This window comes from Sminthopsis crassicaudata, chromosome 4 (assembly GCF_048593235.1).
Source record: "Sminthopsis crassicaudata isolate SCR6 chromosome 4, ASM4859323v1, whole genome shotgun sequence".
NCBI classification, from domain to species: Eukaryota; Metazoa; Chordata; class Mammalia; order Dasyuromorphia; family Dasyuridae; genus Sminthopsis; species Sminthopsis crassicaudata.
In genome coordinates, this window is record NC_133620.1 from 455,033,572 (window position 1) to 455,047,930 (window position 14,359).

General features: G+C 43.7%; 1 protein-coding gene across 1 annotated transcript; it reads right to left on the reverse strand.

Annotated features, from left to right (window-relative positions):
* Positions 1-9,032: 9,032 nt before the first annotated feature.
* On the reverse strand, positions 9,033-12,741 carry TLCD2 (TLC domain containing 2). Its single transcript, XM_074263854.1, has 4 exons — positions 11,901-12,741; positions 11,723-11,805; positions 11,547-11,629; positions 9,033-10,482 (listed from the first exon to the last, which is right to left on the reverse strand). The coding sequence occupies exons 1-4, from the start codon at positions 12,077-12,079 to the stop codon at positions 10,033-10,035; spliced, it is 795 nt and encodes a 264-aa protein (XP_074119955.1). The 5' UTR covers positions 12,080-12,741; the 3' UTR covers positions 9,033-10,032.
* Between the last annotated feature and the right edge of the window lie 1,618 nt (positions 12,742-14,359).

Genomic DNA, 14,359 nt, shown 5'->3' on the forward strand with positions numbered 1-14,359 from the left:
ATTTAGATCGAAGGAATATTTATTTCTTAATTATCCTAAAAGGAAGGAAGTCTTACTTAGTATGCTTCTACAGACCACATGAGGCAGAACAATTGATGATATACATTCATGAGGGGATCTTACCAGGAGTTTACTATCTTGATGAAATCATAAGTCTAGATGCAGATTCCCTGATACTCAAAATAACCTTAAAATACCATCTTTCACCAATTAAATTTGGGAAACAAGCAAAAACTACCCACAATCAAGGGCTGGGAGTATTAGATCTCACACAGTGAGGGAACAAACCATATGGATTGAAGAACCCTTTTTTCAAGAGAATGGATTTGCAGGTGAAAGATGCAGAATCAGATTCCTGCTTCCCAACAGTTAGAACTAGCCATAAATGGAATGGCAGTCTCAGAGGGTAGTGAATGGGTCCCCTCCTTTCTTGGAAGGGCTTCAAATAGAGTCTCAGTTTTTACTTCCTTTGCTATTGTACAGATTGTTATTTACATATAGGTGGGTGGTCAATGAGAATCCTTCTAGGTCTCTCTGAATCTGTAACTCTGAGAGTAATAGACACACACAGGAAAAGTCAAAAGCCTGAATGTGGTGAAGACCCAGAACAAACATGTGTTTTATTAATTTATTGTTCCATTGTTCATTTGTTTGGTTTTATTTACTTGTTGAAATAAAAAATAAAATAAAAATGAAGTTTTAAACTTCTTTGTTAGAAAGCTGGCTTTCTAAGAGAAGGAAGGGTAAAGGATATAATCAGAAATGGAAGTCATGTAAAAACCAAAAAAAAATCATTATTTTAAGCTTGAAATATAAAATGCAAGTATAAGATTTATTGATTTTTTTTTCCTTCCTCAGCTAATTGAGATTTAAATGGTTCAAAATCTAATGTTTTGGTTGCTCTGTTTTGATGCAATGGTTAATTGGTTATGAATGCTGACTTTACAGTAATGTGTATGTGTGTTTTTTTAATGTTCTACCTTCTACTAAGTTGAAATCTGTCCTCCTATTCTCTCCAGTAGTTATAGCTCTCAGAGTACAAATTATTGTGACAATTTTAGCTTATGGAGTAAATCAGTTGGGATTAGGGCTCCCCTAAGACAGGTGGAATTTAGGAGGTAGGCAGCAGGGAAACAGAGGCTGGAGGAAATCCTGGGGAAAATCCTAGGGAGATTTGTGCCCTGTTGCAAGTAGGAGAGTAGGATGTGGTGCTCAAGTCTATAGAAAAATTCCCTTGGAAAGGAGAAGCTTATAATGCACATGAGGCAATGTTAAGGTGATAGTATGGTGATCATTGGTGTTCACTTTTATTTGGTCCTCATCCTCAGTCATTGACCAGATGGGTCTCTAGATATAAAACCTCCTTCTTCACTCTGGAAAACATTTTATCTCTCTCTTTTTTTAATTTTAATTTTTATTATTATTATAGCTTTTTATTTACAAAACATATGCATGAGTAATTTTTCAACATTGACCTTTGCAAAACCTTCTGTTCCAACTTTTCCCCTCCTTCCCTCCATCCCCTCCCCTAGCTGGTAGGTAGTCCAATACATGTTAAATATATGTTAAATCCAATATATATATATACATATTTATAGTTATCTTGCTGCACACACACACAAAAAAAAAAAAAATCGGATCTAGAAAGAAAGAAAAAAAACCTGAGAATGAAAACAAAAATTCAGCAAACAATAACAGAAAGAGTGAAAATGCTATGTTGTGGTCCACACTCAGCTACCACAGGCCTCTCTCTGGATGTAACTAACTCTCTACATCACTGAACAATGGAATTGGTTTGAATTATCTCATTGTTGAAGAGAGCCACATCCATCAGAATTGATCATCATATAATTTTGTTGTTACTCTGTATAATGATCTCCTGGTTCTGCTCATTTCTGGAAAACATTCTTAAAAGATCTGCTATGGTCTTTATCTTTTTTTGTTTTATCTTTGTTTGTTTGTTAGCTCCAAGCCCTCAAGCAGAGACAGAACTTCAACAAAACACTTCTATATAAGATCTAGTTCTAAGTCTTCTCTCTCTTGTCCGTATTATATGTATGCCTGTCTCAAAAATGTCAGAGGTTAACACAGTTTATAGAGTCAAAATAAACATTTAAAGTAGCCTTTCCTTATGGCCAGAAGAGAAGGCACCAAGCTCTCATAAAAGAACTCAAAGGGAGAAAGGAGATACAGGGTTAACCCTTTGGGGTTTATATTGTTGATGGAGGAAGTGGCTCAGCAACACTGTTTCTGGCTCAATGTAGTTTGTGTCTGTTTGGGGAACAGGCAGGTACTTTTCTTTGTATTGGTTTCGTCTACTTGGGTTTCCATTCTTCTAGCTCTGTGTGACTTCTAACATCTTCCCATTCTTTGGTTTCCTGTGTCTTCCTCTCATCCTCTCGTCCAGTTATAGGAACTGGGGCACAGTGAAATAAATAGCACCAAGAGAAAATTTATACAATGATGAAAATAATGTAAATGAAAAGATCATTTAAAAAAAGTTCTGAGTAATGGGAAAAAACCAACAAGGATCTCAGAGGATTGATTCACTTCTTTTTTTCAGTTAAAAAGTCCTATTTTTTCCCCTCCATAGAGAAAAAAAAATCAATACTCTTTTAACAAATATGCATAATCCAGAAAAATTTCCCCATTGGCCTTTTCCAAAAATACATGTCTCATTCTGTACCTTTAGTCCAGGTACCTGTCAGGTACAGGATTCATTATGGTCCTCTGAAATTGTGATTAGTCATTTCAATGATTAGAGTTTTTTTTTTTTTAATTGAAGTTTATTTTCAAAACATATGCATAGATAATTTTTAACATTCATCTTTGCAAAATCTTGTTCCAATTTTTTTTCCTTCCCTTCCCCTACCCTCTCCCCTAGATGTCAAGTAATCTAGAATGTTAAATGTGTAATTCTATACATATTTCCACAATTATGTAAATTAGCTGCACAAGAAAAATCAGATCAAAAAGAAAAAAAAAAACATGAAAGAAAACAAAATACAAGCAACAATAAAAAAAGTAAAAATACTAAGTTGTGATTCAATCCCCACAATCTTTTGGGTGTAGATGGCTCTTTTCTTCACAAGACCATTGGAACTGGGCTGAATTACCTCGCTATTGAAAAGAGCCACATCCGTCAGAATTGATCATCGTATAATCTTGCTCTTGCTGGATCAGAGTTCTTAAGTCTGTCCAAGTTGCTTATCTTGGGGGGCAGAGGGGAAGGGAGAGAAAGCTGCTTGTATCGATGTTATTATAGATATGTAATTGTTATAATTAGATATATAGATATATAATTGTGTATAAGTCTTTACAAGTTTCTCTGAAAATCAACCTTTTATCCATTTCTTATAATGGTATTCATTATATATAATAATTTATGATCATAAATTACATATATGCAATAAATTGTTCAGTCATTATTCAATTGATGGTCAATCCCTTAGTTTTCCATTCTTTACCACGACAGGGGAAAAAAAAAAAAAAAAGGCTGCTTTAAATATTTTTTGTATATGTGGGTTCTTTTCTTCTTTCTTTGAGTTCTCTGGAGTAGAGCCCAAGTAGTGGTATTATTGGATCAGAGTATGCACAGTTTAGTAATTTTAAGTAACTAATGGAGATAGTGCCAGTTGTATCCATTCACAAATCTACCAATTATAATAATGTGCCTGTTTTCCTATAGCATTTTCCTGTAACATCTATCATTTTCCTTTTTTTTTTTAAATAACTTTGCCAATATGATAGGTGTAAGATAGGATCTCAGAGTTCTTTAATTTTAACTTTTCTAATTGTTTTCATATGAATATAATTTGGATTTCTTCCCTAGAGATCTCCTGCTCATATGTGTTGACTATTTACCAACTATGGAACAGTTCTTATTTTTTTTTATGTGAAAAAATGTATATTGTTCCAATTACATGTAAAAACAACTTTTAACACTCATTTTTCAAAATTCTGAGTTCCAAGTTCTCTCCTTTCCTTTTTCTCCCTCCTTGAGAAAGCAAAGAATTTGATATAGATAAAATACATGTGTGACTGCAAGCTATATTTTTATATTAACTATGTTCCTAAAGAAAACACAGACCAGAACCTAAACAAGAAAAATTAAGAATCTTTTAAAAAGTCTGTTTCTTCCTGAATTCAGATCCCATCAGTTCTTTCTCTGGAATTGGATAGCATTTTTTTTTCAATCATAAATCCATCAGAATTATCTGGAATCATTGTATTGCAGAGAATAACTAAGTCATTTGTAGTTGATCATTGTATGAGATTGCTGTTATTCTGTACAATATTTCTCTGGTTCTGCTTATTTCATGTTGCATATAACACATGTAAATCTTTCCAGGTTTTTCTGAAAGTTTCCTGCTTGTCATTTCATGTAGTATAATAGTATTCTATCACAATCATATGCCACATCTTGTTCAGGCATTTTCCAATTGATGAGCATCCCATCAGTTTCCAAATCTTTGCCATTACAAAAAGAACTGCTACAAATATTGTTATTACTCATATAAATTTAATTCAGTTCTATGTAGATATTGTAAATGAGACATTTATCATAGAAACTTGAAGAAAAGGCTTTTCTTTTTCTTATCTAATCTTAAATGCATTGGTTTTATTTGTGCAAAAACTTTTTTTTAAACATTTTACGTAATCAACATTCCTTATTTTATCTTCTTCACTCCTCTTTATACCTTATTTCATGGGGAACCATTCCCCTATATCATATTACTTCCTTGCTAATCTGTTTATGATATTACCCTTTATGTTTAAGTCATATGGCCATTTGGATTCCATCTGGAATATTATCTGAGATGCTGATCTTTAGTTTCTGCCAGATTATTTTCTATTTTTCTCAGCAGTTTTGGTTGAACTGTGAGTTCCTTTTTTCAGTAGCTGGGGTTTTCTGGGTTTGTCAAACATTGTACTACTGTTTTTGTTCGCTTCTGCTTACTGTGTAGCTAATCAGTTTCACTGAATGACCTCACTATTTCTTAACCAGTAGCAAATCATTTTGATGACTACTTTGTAATATAGTTTGAGATGTGGAACTGTTAGGTCTCCTTCCTTCCCACTTTATTTCATTATTTCCCTTGAAGTGCCTGACTTTTCTGTTCCTTGAGATGAATTCATTATTATTATTTTTAGCTTCATAAAACAATCTTTTGGTAGTTTGGCATGTAACTGAACAAATAAATTCACATAGGGAGTATTGTCATTTTTATTATGTTAGCTCATCCTCCCCAAGAGCAATTGATATTTCATTCTGTTTTTATTTGTGTAAAGAATGTTTTATAGTTTTTGATAAGAGTCTTTTTGTATGTCTTGGCAAGTAGACAGTCAAGTATTTCATATTCTCTGTAATTTTTAGAATTCTATTTTATTTTCAATTCTATCTCTTCCCCTTTCTAAGCCATTAAGAAAACAAAAATAAAAAATAAAACCCATTTTTATAGTTATTTATCTGGAATTCTATTGCTTTCTGTCAGGTTTTGTGGATAATATAAAAAAATGCTGATTTCCTCTTCCTGGTTTGGTCCTGAACATTCAAGAGTCACACATGTATAGATAATTACTTCCTATTTTTGTTAATAAAGTGATAAATTCAGTTGTCTGTACCTTGTAGAAGTGAATATACTGCCATACCCTTGAAAACTGAGCCCTCTTATTTGGACATTACCCAAGTTGATCCATCTCAGTAACGGAGTAACGGCTCTACTAATACAGCCCGCCAGAAACCATATAGAACAAATCTATTCCTTTACATAAACAGATCTTCACTCATTCAAAGATAGTGATCTTGTTTCCAGACCTTCTTCCCTATCTCTCTGAACCTTCCCCCCCCCCAACTAAATCCTTAAATGACATGCTTTCTAGACTCCATACCATGCTGGTCACCCCTAATCTGGATACATTCTAGTTTATATCAGTTTCTCTCCCTTTTAAAATGAGGTGCCCAAGGTTTGATTTTCCCAAGGCAATTCACAATGGATTGCTTGCTTCTTACAAGCAAAGTAGGAGTCAAGGTCATTTGTTAAGAGATAAGATAGGAAGTGTGGGTGATGGGGCAAGCTGAGGACTTTAGGAGAAAGAAAAGAGAAGTAGAACAGGGATTCTAGAAACACTGTGTTGGCCACAGAGATGAAGAAAGCAGGTTTTTTGATTCAGACTTGGGGATTAACAAACTGAGTCCAACAGAAGGGCAAAGGCATGAAGAAGTCCTCACCGATTTCCAAAGAGGATCACAGGCAGAGAATTTAAGCTAAAAAACTGCATCACTGTTGGTGGAATCCGTGCAGTGGATGCATAGTGTGCCAGGTAGAATTGGGAGGATTACTTAGGGGTAGAGGGTTTCCAGAACCCTTTAAATCATGTCACTGCTTACAGCTTTATCTCTGATGGAGGAGCTCAAGTTTGGGCACCTTTCCAGTCCCTCTGGAGCATACACATCCCTGCGGAGGGCTTAGCAAGTGAGTGCTGCCTTGGCTCATTTGGAGAAGGCATGAAATACTTCATAATAGAAAGTTAATCGTTTATCAGGTAGGAGGAGCAGAGCTAAGGCCTTTCACACCAAACACATGGATTGACAGCAGGAGGCAATTTCATCTGTGGTCACTGTGTGGCCTGTGCTTTTTTCAACCTCCCAACAAAGAAGTAGGAAAGGCATTTAAAAGAAACAAAGATGTTCTATTAAATGAGTTTTTGACCTAGATTCAGAATATTAGCTTCAGTTGTCATTTACTTTGTGACTGTGGATGAGCCACTTTTTGGTTCTCTGAGCCTCAATTTCTACATCTGGAAAATGAGGGGTCCACATTCTCCTAGCAATCTTTCCATCATACAATACCTAGAGAAGATATTGACCAGAAACATCACCTTGGTTTCCAATAGTTGGAAATTTTTCTAGCATTCCTGACTCCTTTCTTGGATTTTGTCTCTATGCCTTTTTTTTGTCGGTGTCTTGTTTTGGTATATCTAATAAAGTCACCACAAATAATTAGGGTGCTTTACATTTTATATCCATGCTAACTCCATAACCTTCCCCTCAGATCTCTCCATTTTAACTTCTTTATCGCAACTGGAGGATCACTTAATCCAGGAGGCTTTCCCTGATCCCTTCTCCTCAATACCATGTGGCAATGACCTTTCTTCGTCATGATCCTCCAGAAGTACTTTGTTCTTAAAGCACTTCCATTGTGCTGTTCTTTATGAGAGGGGGGCAGGTTCATCTCCTTCAGATGTCAGCTCTGAGGTGCTTACCCTAAATTTCCCATCTCCCTAGCCCTTCTGACAAGTCTTCTATAGACCAGGAGCCTTTAATAAGTAGCAGTCTTGTTGAATCAATTTCCATGGGCGTTTTGTTCTTGCCACAATTCTCAACCATTTTTGGTCTTGGAACCCAGGACCCTTTTATATTGTTAATTATTGAGAATCCTGCTCACAAAGAGTATTTATGTGAGCTGTTTCTGTATTATGGGGCATATTAACTGTATTAGAAATGAAAATGTCTTGCCATTATTGTAAAGTTTTGTCCTCATCCCCTTAAAACATCCAAGGATACCCAGGGTGTCCCTAGACCACACTTTGAGAAATCATAATTACAAATAGCTGAGGGCCATCTCTCTGGATCTATATCTGGCCACTGGACCCAGATAGCTCTGGGAGGGGAATTAAGGTAGGTGACCTTGCAGACCCTCCCTCACTTCAATCCAAGTCACTTGCATGCCATCACTTCCCTGATATCATGATCCTCTTCAAGAAACAGTTATGTGTCAAGGCAGCCTGGTGGCTCAGTGGACAGAGCACTGGGTGTGAGTTAAGGAGACCTGAGTACAAATCCAGCCTCAGATCTTCACTGGGTGACCCTGTTTGAGACACTTAACTGAAGTTTGCCTTAAATCTACTGGAGCAAGAAAAGGCAAAGGGGTCCAAGATTTTTGCCAAGAAAACTCCAATGGGCTCAGAATCTGATATGAGTGAACAGCAAGACTATGTGCCAGGTACCGTGTAAAGCATTTAGCCCTCACAACATTCTTGGCAGGCAAGTTACTGTTACCCACTTTGCAGATGAGGAAATTGAGGCACTTACCTCTCACTGCTCAAATTTCTCATTTGCCCAAAGGGTCAAATAAATTCTGCTTAATAAGGTGGTTGACATTTGTTGCTCAGTGTTATTAAGGAGAATCCAAGCCTTTGGTGCACAGCTATATAGAAACAGCTTTCCTCCTTTGGGTCTACTTCTGTAGTTACCTGTTCAATCTGGCAGAAGGAATATAGGATTTACCTGGAAGTTAAGGAAACCTGGGGTCAAGTCTCACTTCTGCCATTTAGAGCTGTGTGACCACAGACAAATCAATTCACCTCTCTGGACCAACTTCCCTGTGGTTTTGTATATCGGCAATAATCCCATAATTCCTTGATGAACTTTCCTTAGTTTGTCTGGGACCTCACAGGAGACAAGACATGTAAATCATCATTTCAGGGTCAGCTCTTGTCAGCCTGCTGGCCTGGTCCTTCCAGAGCCACAGCTCCAAAGCTTTGCGCCTCAGCATTTTACTCCCCTTTGTTTATGTTCTCCCAGTCATTCCCCACTTCCTTCACCCCTTTATTGGTCCATCTTGGTGTTTCTTCCTCCATCTATATCTTGGCTTCTACACCTGACTCCTGTTTCAGGTTCCCATCTATCTCTGCCTGTTTTTGCATATCGTGTTTGTCCAGTCCTGCTCCTGACCTATCTGTAGCAACCTTCTTTTCCATTTCTGCCGTGTCTTTCCTATTTCCCCCCTTTCTCTTTTTTGCCCTTGTTTCTGACTGTTCTCTTCAAATGCTTCTTATCTCTCATCTCCCACCACCCAGTCACTGTATTTCTGCCTCCTCTGTCTCCCCCCCTTTGTCTATCTCTATCCCTCTTTGTCTCTGCCCGTTTCCCCATTTTGGTCTTGCTGTAACATGTCCTTCTCGGTATCTGGGACTCCCTATCTCTGTTCCTGCTTCAGTCTTTTTGTTACTCTCCTTCTCTTTCCCTCTTTCAGTTGTCACCTCTATGTAGTATCTCTTACTTCCTTCTATGTGTATCTCTCTTTGTTCCCCCCCCCCATCATACTCTCTCTTTGTCTAGCTTTCAGTCCCTCCGTTCTGTCCAGGGGGAGGGCTGTCCCCTTCATTTGGAGCAGAGGAGTGACTGGGAACTGATGAAATTTCCCATAAGCTAGGACATTTTCTTGGAGGAAAATGACCTAATAAAAGTGAAGATACTGACAATATGTATGAGGGATGGGTTCCTGTACAAGTTCTGAAAGAAAGATGTTCCTTAACCCTCCCTAGGTCCAAGGGGTCCTGCCCTCTCTTCTCAAAAAGAGAGCCTGGCTCTGAGTGGTTCTATGCTCTTACATGGCCCAGAAGAAGAAAGATCAGCTCCAGATTCAGAGTTCCTGTATTTTCTTTAAGGAAGATAGGGGTGGAGGGATGATGAGTGAAGAATTAGGGTCAGGGGCAAACAATGATCAGTGCAGCTAAAAACAAATCAACAATCTTGGGACCCTGGTGCCCACCATTCCTATGTGTCCAGATTACCCGGACTATTGGCTATTCCCACTGTTTACAGATAGCAGCCAGGGGATCACCATCCGTGGCCATGTTTTTGTAATGGCTGAGTCTGCCTGGTATGACTTTTCTATCCCCCTACTCAGACTGCCGCCGAAGGGTAAGAAGCCCCATTTACTCCATCAGTTTCAACTGGCTCAACGATTTCTACGTCATCTGCCTGCCCAAATCGTAGAGAGCCAGCCTGGGTAGGGAAAACTGTCTCATGAGAAATGTCGAATACCAGTTAATGTTCCCAGTTCAGCTGTTAACACTAGCACCTAGGTTCTTGTCCCAAGGGTTTGGGGCCGAGTTCCGGTTCTGCTCCTAGAACTGCAGGACTAAGCGAGCCCACAGCACTTGGTTCATCCTGGGGCCCAGGGGATTAAGTAGCACCCTCCTTCCTGACCTTAGCCTCTTGGTCGAGGAGATCCCAAGTCCAGCTTAATCCTGCCTCTTGGAGGAGGCGTCCTCTCTGTGTGAAGGCCTGGCGTAATCATCCCTCCCACGTTCCCAGGTGCTTCTGGCCTCCTTTTTTGTGGGTGAGGCTGGGGCCCAGGGGCCACTGCCAACCAGATCGGTGAGTAACTTAACACTCATGATGGTGATGCTGAGCAGCCCGACTCCCCAGAGAACATTGAAGGAGAGGGGGAAGTGGGGGTGGTGCCATAGCAGCTGCAGGCTCATCCATCCCAAGGGCAGGAGGCGGAAGACCAGCAGGGTGGCCAGCGTGGCCCAGCTGGCCAGGCGGCAGAGCAGGGCAGACCGCAGGCCGGCCAGCAGAAGCAGCGTCCGGAAGTGCAGGCAGGCCGAGTTCACCTCCAACAGCAGCGGCACCACTGAGATGCTCAAGCAGCTTCCAGGCAGCACAGCCAGACCCAAGCAGCCCACCGCCTAGGAGTCAGAGGCCAGGGGTCAGCGACCTTTCTCTCAGGACCCCCTGTCCTGGCCAAGGCCAGGCTTCAGGATTCTCGGGCTTCCCATGAGACTTCAAGCACTCATTTTTCTTCTCCAGTACTCACTACCCCCTGCCCCATCCCCACTCCCCATCCAGGTGATTGAGGGACTTTCAATGATTTTGATGGAAGGGATAGTCTTCATGTCGTGTACTTACATGACATATTCTGAACTGCCTTACCTCTGCCCTAGTCCATTCACTCTCACTCTGCCTCAGGCCTGTACTTACACTGTACACTCATCCCCAAATAGAGTAACGCCTTCCAATGTGGCGGCAGGGAGAGTCAGGTGGGGCCCCTCAGGGGCTTCAGGACCCCACTCACGCTGTGGGGGAGGGGTTTCATGGGAGCAAGACTCTCCCAATGTCAGAGACTTAAGAGCTTAGAGCACAGAACTCAAGGCCCTAAGCCAGCAATTCCAAGACTTTTTGTACTCTAAAGTTCTTCCGTGTTAGAAACTCAGAGTGGGATAGCCAGAGTGAGACAGGCAGAGACAGAGGCAAAGGGAGAGGCAGAGACAGGAGAGGCAGAGGCAGAGACAGAGAGACAGACTATTTTCTCCTCTGACTCTGAGGAAATGCTGTCCGGGTCAGATCCCAGAAATAATCTGGGCTGCCTGAGTGGGGGGTGAGGTCCCCATGACCCGGAGGTCTTTAAGCACAGGCTTGCTCGATCACGTGTGGCAGAGATTATAAAGGGGATTTGCGCTACAAGGAGTTAAGGGCAGATATTCCGGGAGATCCCCTTCGGGCTAATTCGTTAAGGCAGCGGAGGCCGGCCGAGGTGAAAGCTGGGCCCCGGCCTTCCCCCGTGGGGCGACACCTCCCAAGCCCCTGGAAGGCTGGGGGTGAGGCAGAGCTCAGGCTCCGAGGGCTCTCAGGATTCCCCCCGGGTGGGAGCCGGAGGCCCCCAGAGTCAGAGGCCCGCGCGGGCAGCAGAGGAGGCCGCGCCCCCGCCGACTCCACCCCTTCGCTGCCATTCCCACTCCCACCCCCGCCTCACCAGCGCGTGGTGACAGAGCAGGTGCCACGATCGGCCCAAGGGCTGATTCCATAGGAGATCCACCCCGTCTGCCAGGAAGTAACCTGCAGGGTGGAAGGGAGGAGGGGCTGAGAGACCCCGGCCTCAGCCCCCACCCCCGCGTGTCCCGGTGCTCCGCCCCCGCCTGCCCCACTCACCGATGGACAGAGAGACCAGAGCCGCAGTCCTGGGGGGGCAGCTGTGGCTGAAATCCGTGACCAGGTGGGAGTACTGGGACATCCTGGGAGAGAGGACGGGCAGAGGTCAGAGCCTGCGCTCCCGCCCGAGCCCCCCCGGGGGCCTCCCCCGCACCCCAGGCTCTCGCGGCCCCCTCACCAGAGCAGCGCCCCGGCCCCGGACAGCAGGCTGTGTACGAGGGAGGCGCAGATGTTCCTCCACATCCAGCGGTCCTGGGGGTCGGCGAGGCGCGGGGTGGGCGCTAGCTCGAGACCCCGGTGCAGCCCCCGGAACAGAGCGAAGGAGACGGCGGCCACCGTGAATCCCGCCGGCGCCATGGAGGGTCGCCCGCCTGTCCGCCGGTCAAGTCTGTCAGCGCTTCCGTCCGCTCCGGCCCGCGCGTCCTCGTACTCAGTCCCAGCGCGGCAGCCGCCCGAGGCTCCGACCTCGACTCCGGCGCTTTCCCGCCGCCGCTTCCAAAACCTCGGGAACTTTTTTTGGAGTTGGGCCACGCCCCCACGTCCCGATCTCCATCCCCATTGGCTTCAGCGCCAGGAGCCCGCCTCCGTAACCACGACAAACCGCCGGGGCCCGCCCTCGCGTGGTGCTGGCCGGGGACACTCCCACGTGCGCCGTCGAGATTTCGGGCGCTCGGAACTTCCACTCGGATCCATCCGGAGGGAGGGACTGCGCGCCCGGGACGGGGCGGAGCCGTATATGGGGTTCTGGGTACCCCGATCTCGCCGACAGCTGGGGCCCCGCCCCTGTACCTTTCGCTGGGTTCCACACCACCTCCACTCCGAGCTTCAACTATAACCTGCTTTTAGTCTTCCGCGTCAGACCTGGAGCAGAGGCGGGGAGAACCCTGCCCCCCAGACACCTGAGCCTCTCCGCCGCCTCCCCCCGGGAAGACCCCAGAACCCCTTTCCTGTGAGTCCCGAGTGCCGGGAGGCCCAGGTGCCCCATGGCATCATCAACTGAGGGGGAACACAGGACAAGGGTCCAGGGTCAATTTTTTTTCAAATTAATTTTATAATTATAATTTTTTGACTGTACATATGCATGGGTAATTTTTTTTTACAGCATTATCCCTTGTACTCACTTCTTTTCCGAATTTTCCCCTCCCTCCCTCTACAGGGTCAATTTCTTACAGACCTTCCCGGCTCCCCTCCGCAGATTACCCTGGCAATATAAAATCTGGTGTAGGGGATGGAGTTCAAATCCTTCACCTCGTTAGCGTGTGCTAACGCTTAACCTAAGCCTCAGTTTCCCGATTAGGAAAAGGGGTTAACCACCCCTACTTCTCAGTTATTGTGAGGATTAACCGAAACCTATCCAGTGCTAGAGGAGAAAGAGCCTCGTTTTCCCCACAAAAAGACCGGGAAGAGGAGAGCAGAAGTTCCTTAGGACCCTGGGTTGGTGGCTGGGCAGTGACTTTGGGAGCCGCTTGTTGTTGGTACCGAGAAACGAACGCTCCCAACCTTCACCACGGTCTGACCCCTCCCCCTTTCACAAACACCTCCCTTGGCTGCCCCCCCCCAGACTTCTTTACCCCCTCAAGGCCTTTCTTGATGTCCCTTTTAACTTGATTTCACATGGAAGGCACTCTGGAGAAAAATCAGTGTTTTTTGCCTCACTCACACTTGTTTAGAGACGAAATTGAGGAAGAATTGACTGGGCTGGGCTGAACCTGCCCAGGAGCCAGATTTTCAGCCTTGGTCAGAGAGGGCTGCTCTTGCTGCCTTAATCGAAGTTTGCTGTTTATAAATCAACTTTTCCCCTTTCCAGCCAGCTCCTAGACAGGTAAACTTTGTGCCTGAGGCTACTTTCACCATCCAAACCAGTTTCTAGGCTTGGACAAATGCCAGCTTTCAGCCCCCTATTCCCTGGAGTGTCCCACTGCACACATTCCTCCCCAGGTATCAGTGTGTGGAGCTCCTAAAAAAAGGTGGCTGGGGGAAAAGGTCATCTCCTTGGGACAGGAGAGGCCATAAATGCTTTTTCTCACTGGGGGTTGAGAAGCAAAGCCCCACAACTTACCAGAGCAAGCCAGTTACTGTCTATCCCAGAGCTTTTAGAATAAGCCTCCCTCAGTCACTCCAAATGTAGCCCTATTCACCCAAACCCCTCAGAATCTCAAGTTCTGAAACCAGTAGAGGCACTAGTAGATTTGAACCTTTTCTGCCCCCCAAAGAACAAATGTCTTCCCACCCATTTTTAAGTTTTTGTTCTTTGCCGCTCAAGAAAATACACCAGCTTTCCACTTCACTTATAATCTTCTTAAAACCACTAGTAAATACAAATTTCTTTCATTACAACATCACAACTTGAAATTTGGGCCACATCTGGCCAGGCCAGGGCTGCCGGGGCTAGAGATTGGGTATGGGACCAACAAGCTTTCCCTGCCTTCTACTTAGGGTGATTAATTAATTATCCTCTTCATAGCCATTCTGTGTTTGGGAGATACTTGGCTTCCCAACACCCAGCAAAGAAAACTCTGTATATTTAAGAGTTGTGTTTTTCCTTGTTCTAGCAACTCCCCTCTCAACCTTGGCAGCAAGGAGCAGCAGTATGGACAGAGCAATTATTTCAGACTCCTTCAGGAAGTGCAGCCTCAT